This window comes from Mustela lutreola, chromosome 9, assembly GCF_030435805.1.
Source record: "Mustela lutreola isolate mMusLut2 chromosome 9, mMusLut2.pri, whole genome shotgun sequence".
NCBI lineage: Eukaryota > Metazoa > Chordata > Mammalia > Carnivora > Mustelidae > Mustela > Mustela lutreola.
The window spans coordinates 106,108,119-106,134,406 of record NC_081298.1 but is presented as its reverse complement, the minus strand read 5'-3'; the positions used below and the strand labels follow the sequence as shown (position 1 = coordinate 106,134,406).

Here is a 26,288-nt window from a genome sequence, read left to right as displayed (position 1 = left end):
AGTATTCGATTTTAGTCAATTTTCAAATCCATTTCTCCATTTTACAAGTGGGATTAGTATCATACTGTAATACCACCATACTCTAAAAAAGTGTAACTCTAGGAACACCATACTCTAATAAATTACCTAGTTAAGACCTTCAAAAACTTTGCAAACACAATAAATATACGTTATTTAGTTTCTTTGGTGTGATGGTGATAAGATCATTATTAGTACTCATAATATCGAATACTATTTTTGGCATATAACATGCTAAAACTTGGTTACAGACTCAGTGGAATACTTTGAACAGTTCTGCACTGACCGCCTTAACTTCCAACCCATCCCACAGACTGTAGCCAAAATGATCTTTGTAAAATGAAAACGTGGTGGGAAAACCAGTGTGGTTTAATCTAGAAGGAGTAGAAGCGGTGGAACCCGAAGAATCTAGATTTCTAGCTCTGCTCTGCCATTTATTAGACACGTGAACAACACACTCCGCACAAAGGTTTCTCCGGTGTTCATTCACCCAGCCTTCCGTAATCGGGACGACTCCCTGAAGAAAGGCTGTCCAATGAAACAAACACGCAAACCAAGAAAACACCATTGTTTACGTAACTTTCGCCAAACTGCTTTCTACGAAATAGCCAGCTGACAGAGGCTGAACTTCTCCCTTGCTTGAACTCCTCGAAGAGTAACATCCGCTTTCCGCACTGATCAAAGCCCGAGTTACACACTCCTTGCCGCCTCCCGATTCACCCACTAACCCTTTCTTGGGGCTACACACCGGAACTCCGAAAGCGACCCGGAAGGAGAAATCGCCTTTTCCGCCAACGGAAGGCCCACCCTCTCCGAGCGGCCCGGGCGGGGTCGAGAAAGAGGGCTGCGCGTGCGCAGCGGCGTTGGCCGCCCTTCCGGTACGACCGGCGCGGGGAGACTGCACGGACGCAGGCACGCACTCACGCACACTCTCTCCTACTAGCTCTGCCGCGGAAGCTCCCGCCTATACCAGCGGTGCCATCCCCCCGGCCGAAATGCTGCGGGCCTGTCAGTTATCGGGTGTGACCGCCGCCGCCCAGGTGAGTGCGGGGGCGCCGGGAGAGGACGCGTGGTGAGGCTGACTCCGGGCAGCCAACGGAAAATGGGAGAGGCTTTCGCTCTGGCTAGGCCCCGGGAGAGAGGGCGTGTTTCAGGACCGCCTTCATCGCGAGAGTCCTGGGCCGACCCGTGAAGCAGTTAATTGGGGAGTTTGCCCAAGAGGGATGACTTGAGGGTTATTGCTGAAGCGGGATGGGTGTGGAAAGAAGGTAGCGGGGAGGCGGGCACAGGACAGTCGGCAGGGCTTGGGGGACCTGTCATCCAATCAGCCCGGCGCTGCCCCAGTCAGGGACCAATGGTGGCCGCTGCCGCTCGGGTCGCCGGTTGGGCTCGTGATAGGTTTCGCGCAGCCAGTGGTTGAAGGTCGAGGGGAGAACTACAGTTCCCAGAAGGAAAAGGCTAGCTTTGGCTTGTTGCATCTTTAATAAGGAGGTCTTTGAACTGTTAAAGAGTTCGCATTTTAGAGGTCAAGGCTATAATTATTCGGGAGGGACCTTTTTTTTTTGTAGCTGAGAGCGCCTCTGAACTATTCTTACTCTAAACAGAAACGGGAGATTGTAGTTTATGGAGTAAAGACTCTGAGGAAGGACAGGAGTCATGACCTTGTGCTCATTTCTGAGATTAGCTTGGGGATCTATCGCTCCAGGTGCTGGGACAACTGTGGCATAACATCCAAGAAGCCTGAACGCCCAGTGATTTTTACTGCTGCACGATTATCAAAGTAATTTTCTTTTTTTTTTTAAAGTAATTTTGTACAATTGGAAATGAAAAAATAAACCTGTTCCATTGCTCATAATATTCAGAATATTGATATTTTGGAAGAAGGTATTGCAAAACAGGTACTGTGAATCAAGTAGTAATTGAACAAAATCCCTAGTTATAGTGAGTGAGAAATCATAACTGTCAAAATTTTTTTTCCTTCCAAGTTTGCTTATCTCTCCCCACTTGTTGCCAGCATAGAAGCAGCCTCTTCTATAGGCAAGTAGGGTCTGTATTAGTTATTGATGCATAAAAAATGTCACAAATTTAGCAGCTTAAAACAACACCCATATATTTTACATTTTCTGGTTATGAATGGTCTGGATTCTTTGCTCAGTGCCACACAAGGTTGCATTCGAGGTGTTGACCGTGCTGTGGTTCTCATCTGGAGCTCACAGTCCTCTTCCAAGTTCATTTTGGCAGAATCCAGTCCCTTGCTGCTGAAGGACGAAGTCCCTGCTTTCTTGCCTGCTCTCACCTAAGTCTTAGAGGCTGCATAAAGTGTCTTGCTCAGAGGCTTTTCAGTGACATGGACGTTTGCTTTCTTGCAGACTACCATGAGTTTGTCTCTTTGACTTCAGAAGTCTCTCTTTCCTGTTTCTGATCTGTAGACCAATGATAAAGGGCATTAAGATTAGGCCAGGCCCACCTGGTAAACCTCCCTTTTCATTAACTCAGAGTCAACTGATGAGTTACCTGAATTACACTTGCAAAATCCCTTTTGCCTTGTAACCCTAATCATGGACTTAGTAGGGGACAGAGATTATGGGGGCCATCTTAGAATCCCTCCTAATGTAATACCCAAGTGAGACTAGAAGAATGGAGGAAGTAGAGCTGCCTTTCAAGGCAGAACTGTTGGTTTGTCTTTGAGGAGCACTCCTTTCATGGCACACTGTTGTTTGGCTGTAAGGTTATATCATGGTTGTCACTGATGGGTCTCCTTTTCTCCCATAAAGCCCAAAATTACTTTTTCCTTATCTTTATTAAGATACTTTTACTAACTGGGATCCCAATTAGGAGGTTAGAAGAAAAGAGATCAAAGCTTAATACTAAAATATGAACCCTTTTCTAGCTTATATCCGCATTTTCTTATGGTCTCGAAATTGTGTTCTTGAAAAATTAATTGGTTTGTTCTCCTCCTCAGGCATTCTATAGCACTTGATATTGTTACACTTTTTGCTATTTTGGGTTATGTAGTATCTAGGGGCCTGTTTTACCCTTCATCTCTCCTCTTTTTCCTTTGTTGAATCTGCTACTTCTTGTACCTCCAAATATATCCCCAAGGTCCACTCTTCCCATCTCTCTCCCTTTTTATTTTAATTAAGACTTTTTAAAGAGCAGTTTTAGCTTTGCAGCAAAATTGCGGGAAAGGTACAGAATTATCCCATATACCTCCTGTCTGCACACATGCATAGCTTCCCCCATTACCAACATCCCTCACCAGAGTGTTACATTTATTACAACTGATGGACTTAAATGGGCATATCATAATCACCCAAAGCCCATAGTTCATGTTGGGGTTCACTTTTGGTGTACATTGTCTGGGTTTGGACAAATGTATGATGACATGCTCAAGTCCTTATGGTATCCTAATATTTTTGCCTTAAAAATCCTCTGTTCTCTATTTGTCACTTCTTTCCTCACCTCCTTGCAACCACTGATCTTTTTATTATCTCCATAGTTTTGCCTTTCCAAAATTTCATAGAGATGGAATCTTACAGTATTTAACCTTTTTACTTTGGCTTTTTTTACTTCATGTAATGTGCATTTATTAACTTTTGTGTCTCTTCATGGTTTGATAGCTTTTTAAAAAAAATTGTTTTGTTTGTTTGTTTAGCACTGAATAATATTCCATTGTCTGGATGTACCACAGTGTATCCATTCGTCTACTGAAGTATATCTTGGTTGCTTCCAAGTTTTAGCAATTATAAATAAAGCCTGTTGTAAACATTCATGTGCAGGTTTTGTGTGGACATAAGTTTTGAGTTCTTTTGGGTAAATACCAGGATGCACGATTGCAGTATTATATGTTTACTTTTGTAAGAAACTGCCAAACTGTCTTTCAAAGTGGCTGCTGTTTTGCATTCCCAGCAGTGATGAATGGGAGCTCTTGTTGCACATCCTCATCGGCTTTTAGTGTAGTCAGTGTTAGGGACTTCGGAAGTTCTAACAAATGTGTAGTGATACCTCATTGTTGTCCGGTCTCTTTATATACTATTACTTGGGATTATATCAGTTGTCAGAACTGTATTCCGTAAGCAAATGATTCTCTAGCTTCTTTTGAGCTTTGTACTCAAATTTTCTTTTCCTTGTTTGATTTTGTCAACTTTATGTGGAATATTGTTTGTCAAAGTTCTTTCCACTTTCACCAAACTTCATCTTTTTTAATGTTTTCCTGCTTTTACTGTTGTTCTTTTAGAGTCAGTTCTTTATATAGTAGTTAATAAAGGCTTTTTTATTTATTTTTATTTTTTTATTTTTAAAGATTTTATTTATTCACCTGACAGAGAGAAATCACAAGTAGATGGAGAGGCAGGCAGAGAGAGAGAGAGGGAAGCAGGCTCTCCGCCGAGCAGGGAGCCCGATGTGGGACTCGATCCCAGGACTGTGAGATCATGACCCGAGCCGAAGGCAGCGGCCTAACCCACTGAGCCACCCAGGCGCCCAGTAAAGTCTTTTTTAAAAGCATACAGATTGTGTCATACCTTCCTTCATTGGTATCCTGTCACATTGAGAGTAAAATATAAACTCTTTACCACACTCACCAGGCCCTTCATGATCTGCTCTCTTTGCCTTTTTCATTTTTCTACTCTGGCTCATTCTATTTTGATATCTCTAGCACTTAACTCATTGCATTGTCTATTTTATTATTTTATTTTATTTTAATCTCACTCCTTTTTTTTTTTTTTCATTTCTTTTGCTCTGAAGTCTTCCCACACTTCTTTGCTTAACTAACTTACTTCATTCTAATATTTTCTCAAATATCACCTTCCCTTCAGAGAGGCCTATTTTATGTAATATAGACCTTTGACCAGTCTCTTCTTCCTTGCACCACTCTGAATTTACCTTTACCTTACTTTTACTTTGTAGCTTTACTACTACTGACATAATGTATATTTGTTGTGGGTTTTCCACATTAAAATGTAAGCTCCACAAAGGGATTGTGTCACTTATTTTTTGTTGCTCTATTTCTAGTACTGATCTTAGTAACTGACTCCTAGTGGATGCTCAGTGAATATTTGTGATGTGTTTGAATTAAAAAATAAATTATTTTCTGTTAGCTTTTCTTAATCTCCATAAGTGGATGTGATGTTCCCTATAGCCCCATAGGTTTTGTTTTGTTTTCTTTTACTTTTTTTAGAGAGGGAGAGGGGGGCAGAAGGAGAGGGGGAGAGAGTCTTAAGCAGGCTCCATGCCCAGCAGGAGCCCAGTGTCACAACCCTGAGATCATGACCTGAGCTGAAATCATGAGCTGGTCACTTACCATTGAGCCACTCAGGTACCCCAAGCCCCATAGGATTTAGAATCTCTGATGGTATATTATGGTTCTCCAGAGTAACAGAACCAATAGGATATGTAATAGATAAAAGGATTTATTATATGGAATAGGCTTATGCAATTGTGGAAGCTATCAGCAGTGGAGCTAGGGGGCTCCACTAGCCCAGACTAGCCTGTGGTATGGTTTTAGTTTGAAGGCTGATGGCCTGGAGAGCTAATGTGCAGTTCCAGAATGAAAGTCTGCTGAATTCCACCTTTTGGGGGAGGCTCATCTTTTTGTTCTAGTCAGGCCTTCAACTGATTGGGTGAGGCTCACCCACATCATTGAAGGGAATCTGCTTTTGTCACACAGTTCACTGATTTAAATGTTAATCTCCAGAAACATCCTCCAAGTCGACATAAAATTAATCATCACAAATGCCATCTGCCTAACTCCTTGGACTCATCATCCTTAAATTCCTTACATGTGGATATTCAACAGAAATGTTCTCTTTTGTGTCTTCTTTCTTTCCAGAAATGCCCTTCAGGACTCAAGTTCTTCCTCAGTTTATTTCCCAGACTTAACACTATTTGTCTTCTTACTCCCTGTACTGCCTGCATCACCAGGCCCAACCTTTTTTGAGTTGGGCATTGGGCTTGGAGGGCCTGAGCTTTCAGCCCAGCCAACTCCTTGACTATGGATTTGCTAGTGGTCATCTGCATGTGCAGTATCTTAGCTGTTTATCACTTGAAAGAAGAGAAAGAAACATTGTTCAGGAGATTGATAAACCCAGTTTGTTTATGGCCAGAGTTTGATAGCAGGACTAGTTTAGGTTTGAATTCATGCCTCGACATTTTTAGTTGTCATCTTCTGGAATTCTCTCTCTCTCTCTTTTTTTTTTTTTCTTTTTTTCCTCCATTAGGATTGTAAAACAGTATGTTACTCAGCAGTAATGTCTGCCAAGCGTACATGGTAAAAGGTACTTTAGTATGTCATACAGCTTGCTCTTTGCTTTTACCTATGCTAGAATCAATTTTTTTTTAAAGATTTAATTTTTTATTTGACAGAGATCACAAGTAGGCAGAGAAGCAGGCAGAGAGAGAGGAGGAAGCAGGCTCCCCGTTGAGCAGAGAGCCCGATGCGGGGCTCAATCCCAGGACCCTGGGATCATGACCTGAGCCGAAGGCAGAGGCTTCAACCCACTGAGCCACCCAGGCGCCCCTAGAATCAATTTTTATTATTCCTTATTTTCATTTCTGTAGGCCATTGGCTTTCAGACTGTTTTGGGATAAATTTTACATCATAACTTAAGTGAGTGGGAATATATGAGTAATAGATAGGACCCTGAGATCATGACCTAAGCCAAAGGCAGATGCTTAACCAACTGAGCCACCAAGGCACCCCTTATTTCATTATTTTATATGAAATATTTTAAGTTAGCTGTAGAAGTAGTTAAGTTGACACATACTAATCTGCATTTCATTTTTTTTTTAAGATTTTATCTATTTATTTGTTAGAGCGAGAGAGCACAAGCAGGAGAGGCAGGCAGAGGGAGAGGGTGAAGCTGGCTCTCTGCTAATGTGGGGCTCGATCCCCGGACCCTGGGATCATGACCCGAGCCGAAGGCATATGCTTAACGGACTGAGCTACCCAGGCACTCCTTATTTCATTATTCTTATAAAATATTTTAAGTTAGCTGTAGAAAAAGTTAAATTGTCACATACTAATCTACATTTCAAATGTAGAACTGGTCATTAACTTCTGGGTGTTTTTTGTTTGTGTGGGAGGAATCCTTATGACAAAACTTTAGCAGAACACCATCAGTTATAGTGACTGGCAAATTCTAGAGGGGAAGCCTGGAATCTCCAGATGGGGTTCATGTGAGGAGATTATTTATTATATTCTCTTGTTTCTAGGTTGTAATGCTAGAATTTGGTTTATTTTTGTATGTTTACCTTAGTTTGGAGCTAAGGAATAGATTGTGCAAGAACTTAATGTGGGAATTAAAGGTTTTATCTTTTTTGTTTTTATTTTAATTTATTTTTTAAGATTTTACTTATTTGAGAGAGAGCAAGAGCAGAAGCAGAGGGAGGGGCAGAGGCATAGGGAGAGGGACAGGCAGACTTCCTGCTCAGTAGAGAGCCTGACATGGGGCTCCATTCCAGGACCCCAGGATCATGACCTGAGCCGAAGGCAGATGCTTACCTGATTGAGCCACTCAAGCACCCCTCTTTTTTGTTTTTAAAAATCATGTTTCTATAGGTTAGATACAGTAATGCTAGCCTTGTAATATATGTCAAGGCAGAGTGCTTTGAAACAGTTTGGTTTTTTCTACATAATAGGAAATTTTTTTTTCAAAGATTTTATTTATTTGACAGAGAGAGACACGGCAAGAGAGGAAGCACAAGCAGAGGGAGTAGGAGAGGGAGAAGCAAGCCTCCTGCGGAGCAGGAAGCCCGATGGAGGGCTCAGTCCCAGGACCCTGGGATCTTGACCTGATGAAGACAGATGCTTAATGACTGAGCCACCCAGGTGCTCCTACATGATAGATTATTATTAATAAAAAGGAATTCCAGAGCTAAGAAAAGTAGGCGACTTCATTTATATAAATAAAGAGATTAGCTTGGTGCTTAAGAAAGAGAGCTCTAAGAGGCTGACTTAGATCTGGCAATGGTTTCTTAGATAGGACTCCAAAAGGAAAAAAAGATAAATTGGGTTTCATCAAAATTAAAAATTTTTGTTCATCAGAAGACACTGAAGTGAGTGAATAGAATAGGAGAAAATATTTTCAAACCACATATCTGATAAGGATCTAGTATCCAGAATAGGTAAAGAACTCCTATAGCTCAATAACAAAAAAGATGTCCCTAATAAAACAAAGGCAAAGGACTTGAATAGACATTTATCCAAAGAAGATAATATAAATGATCAAAAAGCACATGAAAAGATAATAAACATCCATTGGCATTAGGGAAGTGCAAATCAGAACCACAATGATACAGCCACTTCATACTCACTGTGAAACCTATAATAAAAACCAAAATGACTGGTGTTAGTGAGGATGTGGAGAAAATGGAGCCCTCATACATTGCTGGTAGGAATGTAAAATGATGCAGAGTTAAACATAGAATTACCAAATGACCCTGCAGTTCTACCCCCCCCCCCAACTGAAAATAGGTGTTGAAATAGAAACTTGCAGAGAAATACAGCATTATTTATAGTAGCCAAAAGATGGAGACAACCCACATGTCCATCTAATAATGTCTGGATAAACAAAAAATGGTGTATTCATAGATAAAATATTCTGGTTAGCCCTCAAAGGAAAATACATGATACATATATGGTACATGCTACAACCTGGGTGAATCTTGAAAACATTGTACCAAGTGAAAGGAGTCAGGCTCAACAGAACACACAAAATGTATGATTCCATTTGTACCAAATACCCATAGATCCAGGAAGTAGATAGTGTTTGCAGTGGCTGAGGAGAGGGGTCAATGGACAGACTGCCTAGTTGGTGGTACAGGAATTTCCTTTTGGAGTGATGCAAATGTTCTCGAACTAAATAGTGGTGATGGTGGTTGTACAGCACTGTGGATGTACTAATGTCACTGAATTGTATACTTTAAAAATGGTGAATTTGTGGTGTCCTTCATGGCTGTCCATTAAGTGTCTGCCTTCATCCTAGGTCATGATCCTGGCATCCTAGGATGGAGCCCTACATGGAGCCCCACATCAGGCCCCCTGCTAAGTGGGGATCCTGCTTTTCCCTCTCCCTCTGCCTGCCACTCCCCCTATGTATTTTCTCTCTGTCAAATAATAAAATCTTTAAAAATATGTATATAAAATGGTGATTTTTATAAGTGAATTTTACTACAGATGGGGGGAAAATTTTTTTGACACCAGGTATTTGCAGATGGCCTGAAGTACAGAGACAAAGTTATATATTACATACATATGTATATTATATATATTTTTTATGTATATGTATAAAATTAAAATAATGTAAAATAATATGTTTTAAATTTTAAGTGGAGTCTATTGGCCAAAGATGGGACATTTTTTTCTTGTTTAAATTCATGAGTTCATAAAGATACTCTTTTGGTTAGCTGTAGCTACATAAGCCACCTTGAGCTTGGGGTAGAATAATAATTTATTGTTGCCTCGTTTCAGTTTTTGGGTTTACCTGGGCTCAGCTGAGCAGTTTTTGCTAAGTGTCCCTAATGAGGTTGTAATCAGACAGTGGCTAGGAATAGAGTCATCTCAAAGTCTTCTCACTTTCATGTCTGGCAGTTGATACTGGCTGCACCTGACACCTAAGCGGGGACGGTTGGCTAGAATACCTGCATGCAGTGTCTTGGACGAGAGGACGTCTTGGATGCGTATGTGGTCCCTGGGGTACAGCTCCGGAAGCACTTTTCCTTTCAGTCTAATAACTTGTGAACTAAAGAGACAAGTATCTGCTCTCTGTTTACCCATCATACAGTACAGTGTGACAGGCATTCTAGACACTTCCATTCAAAAAGGTAGGAAACAAGACCACACATAGCAGTCATTGTTATAACATGTTACTAATTTTTTAATTCATACTGATTGGTAATAATACTTCATAACTCTCAGTTCTGCTCTGGCTCTTGATTTCATCCCTTGAATTAGCCTTCCTTTTCTAGAAAATGTAGTTATCTTAACTTTGGGTTTCCTGTGGATTGTATTGGGGTTTTCTCCATTAGACAAAAAAGTCACACCCATGAATATCAGGGTAAGCTTACCTTTACTGTTTTGGTCTCCCTGTGAGCTGCTATAGGGTAAAATCCTTAAGATTCTCAGTAGCCCTGTTGTTTAACAAAAAGACTACGGGAGGTACACCCTTAGGATCCCCAAGGGGCCTTTTCTCTGTGTGAAAAGATTCTGTAGGGAGTGCCTCCTTAGAACTTTGAGGTCTTAAAGGATTTTTGCCAACTGGAGAGGCTGAGAATGAGAGAAAGTTTTTATTTTTGAGCCTATAAAGTCCTGGCTCCTTAATATTTCCTTTAAATTGTACTTGAAAACTAGACCGGTCTTTTGGTTTGTTTGTTTTGAAGTTCATTTTTACCCTTATACCCTGCTCAAAGAAACCAGTTGGCACTTTGAGCATTCTGCTTGGAATTCTGTTTAGCTAAATCCATCAGTCCATTAGGTACAACTTCTGATTTTCTATTTTCCATGTTACCTGTTACGACAGGTGACAATTCTGACACTGTATAACAAGGATCCCTTTTTCCTCTAGGTTTCCAAAAACATTTTTCTTACTGAAGCCCTTAACCAACACTCTCCATGGATGAGGTGAGGCTTCTGTGAAGTCTCTTCAAGGCCTTTCCAACTTTCACCCTCTACCCCATGTGCTTTATGTTTTATTGTGGAAACCTCTTACTCTAGATACAAGTTATCTGTTTGGTTGTAATTGTATAACAGATCACCCCAAACTTAGTGGTATTAAATAACAGCATTGTTACTTGTTATTTTATAGTAATAGCATTTATCATATAGGTAAAAATTACATAAATGAAAACATTTATTATATAAATAACCTAAACAGATTATCTCTTAGGTCTAAAGATTTCTGGGTTCTGTCAGGAGGTTCTTGAGGTCTAATGCAGTTGAAAGGTTCTGGGGAAAATGGCAATGTTCTGGAAAACCAGGTGGGATGGGAAATGTAACAATTTTTAGGAAATACAATTTGTCACAATAAATGAAAAAAATCCACAATTGGTCATTATCAGAGGATAAGTAGATAAAAGGGTAACGGATTTATTCTGCCTTTCCTGTATGACCTATATTTTGGATAACCAAATTGTAGATGAGGGGAAGGGTCTTTTTATAAGATATGTCAAATAATAAATGAAAAATAATAAAATTACTGTCTTCTGCAACTTCCAGTAAATTAATGGATCTAGACATTGTTACATAAATGCAGTTGGTAACATCATAAAAAGAGAGCTAACCAGAATCTGTGCCTTCTGGTGAGAGAACACAGCACCAACTAAAGTTTTACCAGAGAGAATAAACCTGAGCTTAAGCAGGTGTCAGGATCTACCTCTGGTTTGCAGGAAATCCAGAAGACAGGATCATGTTAGATTGTACCTTAAACAAAATCCAGTCTGGGAAATTCTATAGAACAAGCAGTCCCGGTTCTTCAACAAATTAATTATTGGAGGGAAAACCTGTAGATTAAAAGAGACTTAGAAGATATATTTTCTTTTTTTAATAGGTAAAACTACATTATAGTAGGAACTCATACTTTGGTGATAAAACCATAAAAACCCATAAATTTGTTGACTTTTAAAACTACTTAGGGGGCGCGTGGGTGGCTCAGTGGGTTAAAGCCTCTGCCTTCGGCTATGGTCATGATCCCAGGGTGCTGGGATCGAGCCCTGCATCGGGCTCTCTGCTCTGCGTGGAGCCTGCTTCCCTTCCTCTCTCTCTGCCTGCCTCTCTGCCTACTTGTGATCTCTGTCTGTCAAATAAATAAATAAAATATTTAAAAAAAATAAAACTACTTAGGATGTTAAATGCTACATAGAATATAAGAGTAGGCTAATGAGGATATTTAAATTTTTTTTAAATCTAGAGCCACTGGTTTAGGAAAAAAAAATTTGAGTTATGCTACAATCTTCATTTCTACTTTTTTCTCATACAGAAGTAGGAAACTACTGCTGTCAGTTTTTGGCCATGAAAGATAACTTTTCTTCATGTTTTATGCCTTATTAAATCAGAAAGCATCTTTTTTTTTTTTTTTAAAGATTTTATTTATTTGAGAGAGAATAGGAGAACAAGCATGGAGCGGGTGGGGCCATCAGGAGAAGGGCCTGACTCCAGTCTCCATCCCAGGACCCTGAGATCATTACCTGAGCCAAAGGCAGATGCTTAACTGACCGAGGCACCCAGATGCCCCCAGAGTGCATCTTATAATTCATGGTGTGTTGTTTAATTGAAAACATTTTGATAGCTCAGCTTTCACAGAAAAAAAAAACTAGCCAGGAAAATTCTGAAAAAATAATAGTACTCAAAGAGAGGACAAGTCCTACCAGAGTAAAAGCTGATTCTAAGATGCAGTGGTTAAAACACTGTAGTATTAGTGCAGATCAGTGGAACAAAATAGGGAATCTAAATGCATCAAGGCATTTGATATATTTTAAAGGTGGCATTTCAAGTTGGAAAAAATTGATTGTTCAGTCTATGATTCAGGGACAACTGAATAGAGATTTGGGGAAAAAGTAAAAAATAAAAAAATAATTAAAATAAAAAATTAAAAATAAAAAAAAAATTAAAAATACCTTACACTAATTTCAAAGATTTATATGGGAGTACCTGGGTGGCTCAGTCAGTTAAGCAGCTGTCTTGGCTTGGGTCATGATCCCAGGGTCCTGGGATCACACCCTGCATCAGGCTCCCTGCTCATTGGAGAGCCTGCTTCTCCCTCTCCCTCTGCCTGCCACTCTGCCTACTGTGCTCTCTCTGTCAAGTCAATAAACAAAATCTTAAAAAAAAAAAAAAAAATTTAAAAAATGAAACTGTGATAGTAGAGGAAACATGGAAGAATTAATTTTGTAATCTGAGAGTGGCTTTCTAAGAATATGAGAAAACATATAAAACATATGAGAAAACAGAAGCCATATAAGATTGACAGTTTTGACTACATAAAAGTAATTTTTTGCATGGTATGAACTACCATAAACAAAGAAAAAGCGGATCATAAACTGGATAAAAACATTAGTTATTATCAGAAACATTGCTAATTTCTCTTCATGTATAAAGAGAAAAGAATATGAAAAGATCAGTCTTACTTAAAAGTGGTCAAGGGGTACCTGGGTGGCTCAGTGGGTTAAGCCTCTGCCTTAATCTCAGGGTCCTGGGATCGAGCCCCACATCGGGCTTTCTTCTCAGCAGGGAGCCTGCTTCTCCCTCTCTCTCTGCCTGCCTCTCTGCCTACTTGTGATCTCTCTCTCTCTGTCAAATAAATAAATTAATAATCTTAAAAAAAAAAAGTGGTCAAAACGGAGAAAGACAAATATACCATATGATCTCACTGGTGTGTGGAATCTTAAAAACAAATGCGTAAACAGCAGAGTTAGACCTCTAAATACAGAGAAGGCAGGAGGAGGGGGAAGTGCAAAGTGGGTGAAGGGGAGTGGGAGATACAGGCTTCCATTTATGGAATGAATACACAGGAATAAAAAGTACAGTATAGGGAATATAGCCATTGATATTATAATAGCGTCTTATGACAGATTGTAACTGCACTTGGGGTGAGCATAGCATATAACAGAGCACAGAGCTGTTGAATCACTGTGTTGTATATGTGAAACTAATGTAACATTGTGTGTCACCTATACTAAAAAAAAGTAGGGGCGCCTGGGTGGCTTGGTGGATTGAAGCCTCTGCCTTTGGCTCAGGTCATGATCCCAGGACCCTGGGATGGAGCCCTGCATCTGCCTCTCTGCTCAGCGGGGAGCCTGCTTCCCCCTCTCTGCCTGCCTCTCTGCCTACTTGTGATCTCTGTCTGCCAAATTAAAAAAAAAAGTGAAACTGGGTGTAGGGAAACATTCACTAAACAGTTTTGTTTTATTAATTACCAGAGAGACAGAGAGTGTGTGTCCCTACAAGCAGGGGGAGCAACAGGCAGAGGGAAAAGCAGGCTTCCTGCTGAGCAAGGAGCCTGATATGGAAATCAATCCCAGGACCCTGGGATCATGCCTGAGCTGAAGGCAGATACTTAACTGACTAGGCCATGCAGGCGACCCTTTATTTTATTTTAGAAAAAGAGTTTATATGAGTAGCAATAATAAAAATAAAAGTAAATAATGAAAGTGGTCAAGGATACTGTCTAATCGTTCATAGAAAGGGAAATAACATCATAAATACATGAAAAGATACTGAGTCATAATAAAGGAGATCGTGATTAAGACTGTACTGAACGTGTTTGGCAGGCTGTGAGAAAATATACATTACTAGCAAACTTTTTGACTACTTGGGCAATATTTATCAAAATTGCAAATTTTACCAGAATTAACCTAAAATGATGTATATTTCCCAGACAGCAGTACTTATTATAACAAGAATTTAGACTGAATCTCACTTTCCATCAAAAGGGGGCTGGTTAAGTACATTAAATAACATCCATACAGTGGAATAATCAATCTCCGTAAAACCCTCTAGGACGAGTTCGTTTACTGATACAGAAGGATCACAAATACATATTGTTGAATGAACTTCAGAACTGGGTGTATATTGTGGTATTCGTTGTTAAGGGGAGTTTTGGGAATTCTCTCACAAAATATCTCTGGATATACAAGAAACTGATAGCATTAGTTGCTTATGGAGAGGAGGGGATCTGAGTAGCTGAGGGACAGAAGTTGTGAGGGAGACCACTATATGCAACTAAATCTTTTGAATTTTGATTTTAAATTTTGTTTTAATTTTCTTCGTACTAGGAACTATAAACTTAACAGTCACATCAGATATATTTTGTCAAGGGAGGGATGAGGGTCAAGATAAAGCAAAGTAGAAGATGGAAAAAGAAACAGGTTAAAAAATAAATACTGATGTGAAATAAAATATTTTTGAGTTATAGCATTAATATGGTTTTGTATTTCCCAGGTTCGGTTTTCTACTATTAATGTTTGCTGCTTGATGTTCCAGTTAGCAGTTATCCACTGTGAACAGTGTCTTAATCTTTTTTTATTATTATATTTATTTATTTGACAGACAGAGATCACAAGTAGGCAGAGAGGCAGGCAGAGAGAGAGGTTGGGGGGGCGGCGCAGGAAGCAGGCTCCCTGCTGAGCAGAGAGCCCAATATGGGGCTCCATCCCAGGACCCTGGGATCATGACCTGAGCCGAAGGCAGAGGCTTTAACCCACTGAGCCACCCAGGTGCCCCTTAATTTTTGACTTGAATACTTCTTTGTACCTATGAAAGTATGGAATCTTAAATACAACTTTAATGGTTTCCTAATAATTTCCAAGTCAACAAAATGGAGATGTTGACTTACAAAAGTAGTTGCAGTTCTGTTTAAAATGTCCTATAACCAACTTTACAGAACAGTAGGAAGACATGCTTTTCTGTTAAATATAGTTGAAAGATGTTGAGAATTCTACACATAGGTTCAGAATGCTTTTAAAATACCAACTGTAGCTTCTTTACGTGTTGTAAAACATCTAACTTACTGTTTTTTTTCCCTAAATGTGTTGGTATTAATGTTTACCTTTAGGCATAAATTGCAAATGTAATTAATTCTAGGGTAATTTTATGTGGCCTTTGATCCTATGATCAAGTTTCTTTGAAATTATTTCTTTTTTTTTTTTTTTTAAGATTTTATTTATTTATTTGAGAGAGAGACAGTGAGAAAGAACATGAGAGGCGAGAAGGTCAGAGGGAGAAGCAGACTCCCCATGGAGCTGGGAGCCCGATGCGGGGCTTGATCCCGGGACTCCAGGACCGTGACCTGAGCTGAAGGCAGTTGCTCAACCAACTGAGCCACCCAGGCGCCCTTGAAATTATTTCTAAAAGGAAATTTGTGTTTTTCTGATATTCTTTGAATGCAGTTTTATCAGGGAACCCAGAGAATGCATTTTTTTTTCCCTCTTGTCTTGTTGCAGTTTGATTTTCTAGTTGGTATAAAGAAAGATATTGGTGGGATAAATTTGAAATTTCAGATCAATTGCTGTGAATGACTTTGAGTTTATCAAAACCTTCCCCTGTAGTATTTCTGTAGGTGTTCATTTGTTTTATTTAAGGGATTCACATACTGTTAGGAAACATTTGCATTTACGTGCTTTACTTTGATTAAAACAAATTTCAAAGTATTGGTTTGATTATTTGCTTAGGATCCTAGGATCCTAAGCAAATAGTCCATTTGAGTAAATGGACTATGGAGGTAAGTATTTATTCGAGCATTTATAATGTTAAAATTTTTGTCTTAAAAATTTTGACTTTTGGGGTATCTGAGTGGCTCGATTAGTTAAATGTCTGACTTCAGCTCTGGTCATGATCTCAGGATCCTAGGATCCAGTCCAGGTTCCCTGCTCAGCGAGGGGTCTGCTTCTCCCTCTGCCTCTGCCTCCCCCCACCCCCTGCACCCCCCAGCTCATGCTCTCTTTCAAATAAACAAAATCTTTAAAAAAAAGTTTTGACTTTTAGTTTAAGGCAAACCAAGATTAACTTTTATTTATTTATTTACTTTTAAAGATTTTCTCCTAGGACCCTGAGATCATGACCTGAGCTGAAGACAGCCACTTAACTGACTGAGCCACCCAGGTGCTCCCCAAGATGAACTTTTAGATTTAAATGACTGCTGCTAGGAAATGACTGGCTGGTCCCATAGTTACCTTACAGATGGGAAATTTGGTTTTCTAGATAAGTTAAGCTAAGATTGGATCTCTCCCGAGTGGATTTATACACATCCTACCATGCAGTGTTTCCTGTGGGTGATTTTTCAGATGTCTAAATTAAGCTTACCAAGTAAAAATAATATTTTATACTTTTGTTTTATTTTTTTCTTGCCAATTGAAAAAGCATATGGCAAATTCCAGTCATATCCAAGAAATAATTAGTGTACATAACACTTTAAAGTGCTGATTGATCATAATCTGATAATCATTTTTTTAATCTTAAAAATAATCTTATACGAGCCTTGGGATACTGAAAGCGTCATTGTTAAGGGCCTGTAAGAGTGTTCCATGGTAAATTGATTTCTGAAAATAATTTTTTGTTTAACAAAGACATGTGTAATAAAAATATTACACCTGAGTTACAACCCTAAAAGCTTTCCAGATTCCTTCTTCATTGGTTGTGATGTTTTCTCCTTCCTCTCTAGAGTTGTCTCTGTGGGAAGTTTGTCCTCCGTCCATTACGACCGTGCCGTAGATATTCTACTTCAGGCGGTTCTAGGTATGTGGTGTGTCTCCCTGTAAATGGGCTTTTAACTGTGTGTAAAGAGACATTTATCTGTTTTCCATGAATGTGGAATAGCTGTTTAAAATCTTTTTTGTTAAGGGGTACAAACACTGGAGCTTTGCTCTAATATTTGGAGCATTGTTTATTTGTAGGTGAAAATCTGTTATGATGCTCCTTTTGGTTCTTTTGTATTTAGATGGCATACAAGGTAGACAACCTCCCTCCCTCATGTGCTGTCTTCCGTTTTTTTTTTTTTTTTTTTTAAAGATTTATTTATTTATTTATTTGACAGAGAGAAATCACAAGTAGGCAGAGAGGCAGGCAGAGAGAGAGAGAGGAGGAAGCAGGCTCCCTGCTGAGCAGAGAGCCCGATGCGGGACTCGATCCCAGGACCCTGAGATCATGACCTGAGCCGAAGGCAGCGGCCTAACCACTGAGCCACCCAGGCGCCCCGCTGTCTTCCGTTCTGTGGCTAATAGATTTATATCCAGAGCTCAGCATATTGTAATTTTTTTTATAAAGATTTTATTTATTTATTTGACAGACAGGTAGGCAGAGAGGCAGGCAGAGAGAGAGGAGGAAGCAGGCTCCCTGCTGAGCAGAGAACCCGATGTGGGGCTCCATCCCAGGATTCCGGGATCATGACCTGAGCCGAAGCAGAGGCTTTAACCCACTGAGCACCCCAGCATATTGTAATTTTAAAAGTATTTGTTTTATCTGATATTTTTATTGTCTTTCTTTTGTAAAGGGTTTATTTTGTTTTATTCACAGAAATGTTTTATTAAGGGGAGAGGAACTTTAAAAGTTAGTGATTGATATGGGGAATTTGAGAGGCAGGGTCGGGGGTTTGGTGGGTAGGAAAGGAAAAATGAAACAAGATGGGATTGGGAGGGAGACAAACCATCAGAGATTCTTAATCTCAGGAAACAAACTGAGGGTTGCTGGGGGGTTGAAGGGGTAGGGATAGGGAGTTGGGTTATGGACATTGGGGAGGGTATGTGCTCTGGTGAGTGCTGTGAAGTGTGTAAGCCTGATGATTCACAGACCTGACCCTTGAAGCAAATAATACGTTATATTTTAATTAAAATAAAGTGATGCTGCTTTTTTTGGATTCAAGGGAAATCTCATGATTGTGAACATCTTGAATTTTAACTGTTACAATGTAGATTACTTCATTCTTCCTATTCTAGATATTACTGTACTTAAAAAAATCTAGTTATCCGTACGTAAATGTTGTTTTCTGTTGCAAACCTGTTTTAAAGCAAATGAAGGAAAGGTGATGTGCAGCTGTAATAATAAACTTGGCTGCTGTCATCTGAGTCAGCAGTAGATGGGTAGAGTTTAGGGGTCTTTGAGATTCTTACATTGGTCTAAGGAAGTAGGTTTGGGAGAGGCAAGAAGTATGAATGTGTTTCCTATTTCTTTCACTTAGGTTGTCTCCTGGCAAAATTGCTGGTGCTGGCCTTTTATTTGTTGGTGGAGGTATTGGTGGCACTATCCTGTATGCTAAATGGGATTCCCATTTCCGGGAAAGTGTAGAGAAAACCATACCTTACTCAGACAAACTCTTTGAGATGGTTCTTGGTTCCCCACCTTATCCTGTTCCATTGCCAAAGAAGCCGGTAAGAGTTTTAAACAATATTTCAGTTTTTCCTATGGACTAGTAAAAGCAGGTTGTTTTCATCTTGAAAACATTTTATAATTCAGTAGAACTTGGCCAGATAAGTGTTTACTAGTTTCCTTTAACATTAATTTGTAGAGTTGGATTTTCATCCCTTCCAAGTTAAGTGTTCTCATTTACTACCCCCTACATAGAATGATTGCGTGGCACATGAGGGTAAATGGAAGAGGCTGTTTGGGCAGAGGTAACTGTGGCTGTCCTGTGGATGGAGGATGGTTGTGGCAGCTTACACTGTTGCAGCTCTCAGGTTCTGACTTACAGCACTAAAACGTAAGCATAGAATGGTCATGACACAGAATCCAAGGCGATATAGTTAGTAGTGGCTTTTTCTAGACCACAAAACAAGAGTCACAGAATTTTCAGCTACTTACTGATCGGTTGACGGAAATACCTTCTGATATTTCTGGAACGTTGTACATATTCAGAGTTTGAACCTACCCCCCGCCCCCCAGGCCTAAAAATTTTTCAAACATCTTAAATAATTGTTCATTCAAACAAACCCCTTGAAAAAATTTACAGAGGAGAGCTTGGATTTTTGCTGATTTGGTCTTGGATATTTCTTTATGCTGTGAGGCTGGACATGGCTGATCAGTACTTTCTTAAAAATTGGGTGGACTTCTTTTCTCTAGTAGCTAGCATAGTCTAGAGGTCAGTCCTATAACAGCCTTAATACTTAGAAAAGCAAGTGTCCTGTAACACCTTCCCCTTACTCTGTCATGCTTTTTCAGAATAGTCTTCCACATCATTTATTCTTCCATATGAACTAAAATGTCTGTGCTGGCCAAGAGTAACCATTTTGTAGCTTCAGTAGTCAAGGAACGAAATTCTGTGGATTCATTCTAAAATCTTGGGTCTGTTTTAGCCTACATGACACCTCAAAAGTTACACTTTTCTGCTTTGCTCTTTTTGTGTTACAGATAGTATCATGCTGTCACATAGTTAGGTTAAAATTCTTAGATTCACCTTCATAGTTGCCTATATTTTGTTAGCAACCGTATCTTGTTTAATCTCCGATGTTTATTATTTTTTTTAAAGATTTGATTTATTTATTTGACAGACAGAGGTTACAAGTAGGCAGAGAGACATGCACGGGGTAGGGGGAGCAGGCTCCCTGCTGAGCCTGATCCAGGGCTCGATCCCAGGACCCTGGGATCATGATCTGAGCCGAAGGCAAAGGCTTTAACTCACTTAGCCACCCAGGCGCCCCCATTTTTTTCTTGCATTACAACTGTCATCCCATTTCTGACCTCTATCACTTTGTATCCAAACTAGACCTGTTTCTTCCTGCCCCAGCCAAGACTTTCCTCCCAGTCTCCGCCCCTGAGATCTCTTCTTCTACCATAATCTAGGCTATCTTCATAGCAATACCAGAGAATTTTCTAAAATAAGTGCTATCACATTTTTATGATATTTTCATGATACCACTTATCATTGATTTTTATATATTATTATTTGAAAGACTGACAACAGAGACTTTAGACATTGTTTCATGTTCTGCATGAAGAGAGTAAAGCCAGGGGTGGTTAAAGGTTAGCCTAGGAGCTAGCTGTTTGTTACTTTATTCTGTAGTTTATGGTTTTTGCTGGTTTATAGGTTGACATTTAACACAGCTTGGCAGTCTGGCTCTTTGTTTACCTTTCCAGCCTTATCTCTAAATGGTTCTGCACATAAATCCTTAGCTTCATGTCAGTTTACTTTATAAATATGCCTTGTGCTTTCCATTCATTTATTCAGCAAATGTCAGTCAAATTGATTACTATATACCAGACACTGTTCCAAGGGCCAGTGTTAAAGCAGAGAGCTAATCAAAGATCACTTCAACTTGCACAACTTTTCCCTTTGCGGGCTCGTACCCAGAGCGGCTTCTTTTCTTTTGCCTACTAATGTTCTCTTCAAGATCTATATCCTTCACTACATACACCAAAGTGTATTTTCTTATCTCTGGATTACAGTAGTAGTTAGTGTTTTTGTTTTTTAATTTTTACCATTTATTCATTCTCTACTCTTGTGCATCGTTACCAACTTGTTGCTTTTATTTATTTATTTATTTTTTAAAAGATTTTATTTATTTATTTGACAGACAGAGATCACGAGTAGGCAGAGAGGCAGGCAGAGAGAGAGAGAGAGGAGGAAGCAGGCTCCCTGCTGAGCAGAGAGCCCGATGCGGGACTTGATCCCAGGACCCTGGGATCATGACCTGAGCCGAAGGCAGCGGCTTAACCCACTGAGCCACCCAGGCGCCCAACTTGTTGCTTTTAGAAACTGCATTTTATTTCATGATAATCGTTTTGGAGCCGACATGATTATTTATGCACAAGATAATAAATACTGAGAGAGGATAAACTTAAAATCTTTTTGATGGACATGGAATAAGACCTGCCTAAACGGAGATAAATATTATGTTCTGGATAGGAGTTAATATAAAAATGTCATTTTTCTCAAATATATGCATTTCTCTTATATTTCCCTTAAATTTGTATATATTTGAGAGAAATGACATTTGTATACACAGACACTGACACACACACCCCCAACACACCCATACCATTTACACATACACCTAATAAGAATTCTAATGAATTTTTTTTAGAGGTTGAGGAATCAGATAAGATGATTTTTAAATTCATATGAAAGGATAAATAATGTACTAAACTAGCCAAGCACATTTCAAAACTGTGTTGGGTTAGGGAGGAGTCAGAGGACACTTTTTTCCCAGATAATGGACTTTATTATAATCATACTTTAATAGAACGGTAAGGTTTTAACACAGGATTAGAAATTAGAATAGAAAAACTTAGTCTGGAAATAGGTCTTATTTATACACAGACACACATAACACACACATTTATTGGGAGAGTGTGAGTTGGTAGAACCTTATGCTAAAGCGATCTGTTAGTAACTGTTAAAAATATATAACCTTTTTGACCTAGCACTTTGTCTTTTGGCAGACTATGCTACAGATACCACTGCAGTGCTTTCCAGTTGCATGGACAAGGAATTTTTTTTTTTTTTTTAAAGATTTTATTTATTTATTTGTCAGAGAGGGAGAGCATGCATGCACAAGTAGGAGGAATGGCAGGCAGAGGGAGATACAGGCTCCTGGCTGAGCAAGGAACTGTATGAGGGACTCCGTCCCAAGCCCCTGGGATCATGACCTGAGCCGAAGGCAGATGCTTAATGGACTGAGTCACCCAGGCACTCTGGACAAGGATGTTTAACAATGAAAAAAGCAGGAAACAAGCTTGTTTTCCAAACATAGGAGAGTAATTGATAAAATTTTAGGGTTTGCAGATACATTAAAATATACAATTAAATTAGAATGTTATGGAACTAAAAATCATTGCTTGATCTGGAAGAGAATGTCCATGATAGATTATTAAATGAAAATAAAACCAAGAACTGAGTTACATGGTAATTTGTATAATATAACCAACCTTATTTGGTTTTGTTTAAAAAAATGAAAAGTTGTATATGTGTATATTCCTGAGCTTATGCTCAGGGATGGAAGGATAGATTTCACGCTATTGGCAGTGGTTACCTTCTGAGTGCTGGAAAGGAAAAAAGCAGTAAAGAAGCAAAATAAAACCATTAATATGTCTTGATATTATTTTGCTTGTTATAAGGAGCATGTATTTCATGATTTAAATGATAAAATTTTACTAAAAGAAAATGCACATATTTCTAATTTCTGATAGTGACAAAGTTCAAAATTATTGCTCTTATATTTGAGTAGTCGTTGAGATATCTGCATTCCATTACCAAGTTCTGGCAAAAAAAATGGCACATCACAGGTGGTAAATGAAAATATTTCTGTTACTTAGTAATTTTTGCCAGCGCATTATAACGGCAGTCCTTTAATGAACAGGGTCTTAAACTTAAGGCAGGTGGTAACTGAGAAAGAGAAAATCAGGCATTACAATAGGATCCTGTATTTCAGTGTACGGTTGCATGAATCTGGGAGATTAAGGAAACAAAGCTAACATTTGGTTTTACTCAGAGCCTCTGAAAATTATTTGTTTCTAACTGAATATATATACAAGGCAACAAAATTGGATTTAAGAAGCAGATGGAAATGGTGCTCTCAATGTTGTATATATAGAAGAAATGGTGTTAAAAGGGAAGGCTCTGCAACATATACTTTATTAGTTGCCCTAAGAGAAGCCTTTGGTACTATGAAAATTGGGCCAGTCATTTGGCATGAAGTTTTTGGGTTGCATTTTTCTAAAATGAAGACTTACCTTACCTTACTGTGATTAATAAAATATGTAATACTGTGAAGTGTTAACTTTATATAAAAAGCCTGAGGTACTTGACTTTTGAAATAATACAAGTTATTCTGTGCTGCCTTTAAAAAAAAAAAACAACAGTATTATATCTGAAGTGTTATGTGTTTTTTATTTCCAAGATGCAATCTGGTCCACTAAAAATCTCCAGTGTATCAGAGGTAATGAAAGAGTCTAAACAGCCTGCCTCACAACTCCAAAAACAGAAGGGAGACACTCCAGCTTTAACAACAGGTACCTATACTTAGAATCAGTTTTTTAAAAATTATAGATAAATAGATTGTTTTAATGAATTTGTACCCAGGGTCAAGAGGGGGCTCCTACCTCAGGAAGCACTCTTCCGGTCCCTAGTTCTTACCAGGAAAGAAGTGTTTACACCTATCATTTAACACTCCTTTTAGGAGTTGAGTGGGATATGGAGTTGGACTTTATTGTGAATAGCTATTCAGTGAGGATAATGGCAAGAATTGTCTTGCCTCCAACACTTTTTCTTTATATTTTACCCCTGACTCTTAGCTTTTCTCTTCTCTTCTCAGTGATATAGCTGTGGTCTGGGGAGTTTTTTTTTTTTTTTTTTTTTTAAAGATTTTATTTATTTATTTGACAGAGAGAGATCACAAGTAGGCAGAGAGGCAGGCAGAGAGAGAGAGAGAAGGAAGCAGACTCCCCGCTGAGCAGAGAGCCCGATGCGGGACTCGATCCCAGGACCCTGAGATCATGACCTGAGCCGAAGGCAGCAGCTTAACCCACTGAGCCACCCAGGCGCCCCAAGGGGGAGTTTTTTTCCCCAATTCATGATTTGCCAGTAATTCTGTCCCAATTTATGACACTTACCTAACTCTAACCTGCTCAGTAAACATTTCAACTTCTGTGTTTCTCCTTGATTAAACCTCTTGACTTTCTTTCATTCAGCAAATATTCATTGATTGTCTACTATCTGCCAAACATAGTAGGCACATTCTAGGCACTGGGGCTATAGCAATGAACAAAATAGTAAAAAAAAAGCACAAACTCTGCAAATATTTCTTAGTGGGATATGGGGAGGAAGATCATACATAAATAATATGTAAAATATATAGGATGTCAGAAGTGATGTTTTGGGGGGAATATTGCAATTTAAAACACAGGGGGTAAGGAAAGTATCATCTGAAAGGTGTCATCTGAGGAAAGACTAGAAAGCGATGAGGGATTAAGGCAGGTCTACAAGGCTGGTGGAAGAAAAGCATCAAGCAGAGGGATTAGCTCGTGCCAAGGCCTAGTATATTTAACTAATAAGGAGCACATGAAGCAGGAGTGGAAGAATAGTAGAAAATGGGGTCAGGAGGAAGCAGGAAGCCTATTGCGGCAGGCTTTCGAGGCCATTATAAGCATTTTGCTTCATATTCTGAGAGAGATGGGAAGGTGTTAGGAGGGTTCTGAGCCAAAGGATTGATACCTGATTTTTATTTTAATAAGATCAGTGGCTATTGCAGAGAGTAGATAAAGAGACCAAGAGCAGAGCAGGGAGACCAGGTAATAGGCCTTGCAGTAATCCAGCTTCATCTTTTAAATGGGACTTTCAGTTTATTTAATTTTTTTTCTCTGTTATGTTCCTCTTTTTTCCTCCTCTATTTTACCTTTTGGATTAATTATTTTCTTTCCCAGCACTTGTTTATAAACTCTTGATTTTTTCCAGTCTTCCTTTCTTCTTTTGTGTTTAAAACTGTCATACTGTTCTTGCTCACACCTCTTGTATCATCTCTACACTGTTCAGAGCAGTTAAAAAATATCTTTTGAATACTTTGTTTTGTTTACCTTCTTCATTACAGGTCCTGTTTTCCTTTGTTAATACTTTTCCTTTGTTAATACTGTTTTTCCTTTGTTAATATGTAAATCTTCCGGGCACTTCCCATATGTTAATATTTAATACCATTTAGTATGTTACTAGAAGCCCTGCCTGAGAACCATGGTGCTTAAAATGCAAGTGGGATCTCTTGTGCATTTCCCCTCTTGTCCATCTTGTGTGGGTTTGTGTCTCTGGGGGACTGGGCCGTAGTCTCCTTGCCTGTTTGAGTAGTGGCAGCATCTGCATTTGTGTCTGTAAGGAGGCAGATGTGAAGTGGGTGCTAGTTGTAGTAGATTCCTGTGTTCTTCTGTGTTAACCCAGGAGATTACAAATACCATGAGTAACATATATTTGTAGGACCTACAGAGGCAGCTCAAATTATTTCTGCAGCAGGTGATACACCATCAGTCCCAGCCCCTGCGGTTCAGCATGAGGAATCTATAAAAACTGAGCACCCTGGAATTGGTGAAGGGCAGCCCAAGCCTGCAGCTTCAGGTAGTTTATTTATATTTGTGGTTTTGTAAATGATTTGTCCATCAGAACTCTTTAATGCCTAGGCAACCTCCAGACAATATGTAAGTACCCGCTTATACTGGTTTTATTTGCAGACTGGCTTAGGGAATTTTTTTAAACTTTAGAGTCTGAATAAATCTCTGAAAGCAAGAGGTTTAAGAGCTGATCCCTTATTTCTTCAGTTGGAATCATTGACTGGTGATGTCGTTTTAGAATCCTAATGACAAAAATGCCTTCAGTTGATAGAACTGGCAAGTACACACGATGGTGTTTTTATTTCCCTTTGAGCTGTTGAAATTCTGTGCTGAAATTTGATTTCCTCTTATTTACTTTTGCTGCAAGAGGAAGCATCCTCAACTTCTGTACGGGAGCGACCACCCGAAGAAGTTGCAGCTCGCCTTGCACAGCAGGAAAAGCAAGAACAAGTTAAGATTGAGTGTATGTAAACCAGACGGCTTCTTAAGCACTCTGCGTCATCTCCATTAGTTGCTGTCTTCTTCAGCCATCGGCACACGTTTCTGATCCATCAGCTAGTTTGGTTTCTTTAGTGGCATTTGTCTGTGTACCGCCTTTATTTCATCATTTGTTTTCTTTCCATTTAACCTCGTTTTACCTGGGTAACAAAGGCTGTTCTTAGTGTATAGTTGGAGAAAATTTCAAATAATACTTGTACTTAATCCATTTATGTTTATTAGGGTTTGTGCTAAAGATTCTTTGTGTTGTGTGGAACAGAAGTTG

General features: G+C 39.2%; 1 protein-coding gene across 12 annotated transcripts in view; it reads left to right on the top strand.

Annotated features, from left to right (window-relative positions):
- The first annotated feature begins 798 nt into the window (after nt 1-798).
- Nucleotides 799-26,288, top strand: part of IMMT (inner membrane mitochondrial protein) — a 240,552-nt gene continuing 215,062 nt past the window's right edge. The window contains exons 1-7 of one of the 12 annotated variants that reach the window (XM_059188288.1): nt 837-1,058; nt 1,724-1,798; nt 17,169-17,242; nt 18,681-18,870; nt 23,335-23,446; nt 25,395-25,532; nt 25,893-25,988. In XM_059188288.1, the coding sequence (XP_059044271.1) occupies nt 18,823-18,870; nt 23,335-23,446; nt 25,395-25,532; nt 25,893-25,988 (394 nt within the window). In that variant the 5' untranslated portion in view covers nt 837-1,058; nt 1,724-1,798; nt 17,169-17,242; nt 18,681-18,822. Of the gene's footprint in view, nt 1,059-1,723; nt 1,799-17,168; nt 17,243-18,680; nt 18,871-23,334; nt 23,447-25,394; nt 25,533-25,892; nt 25,997-26,288 lie in introns of those variants that run through there. The other 11 variants (XM_059188293.1, XM_059188291.1, XM_059188290.1 and 8 more) reach the window with 11 other exon arrangements.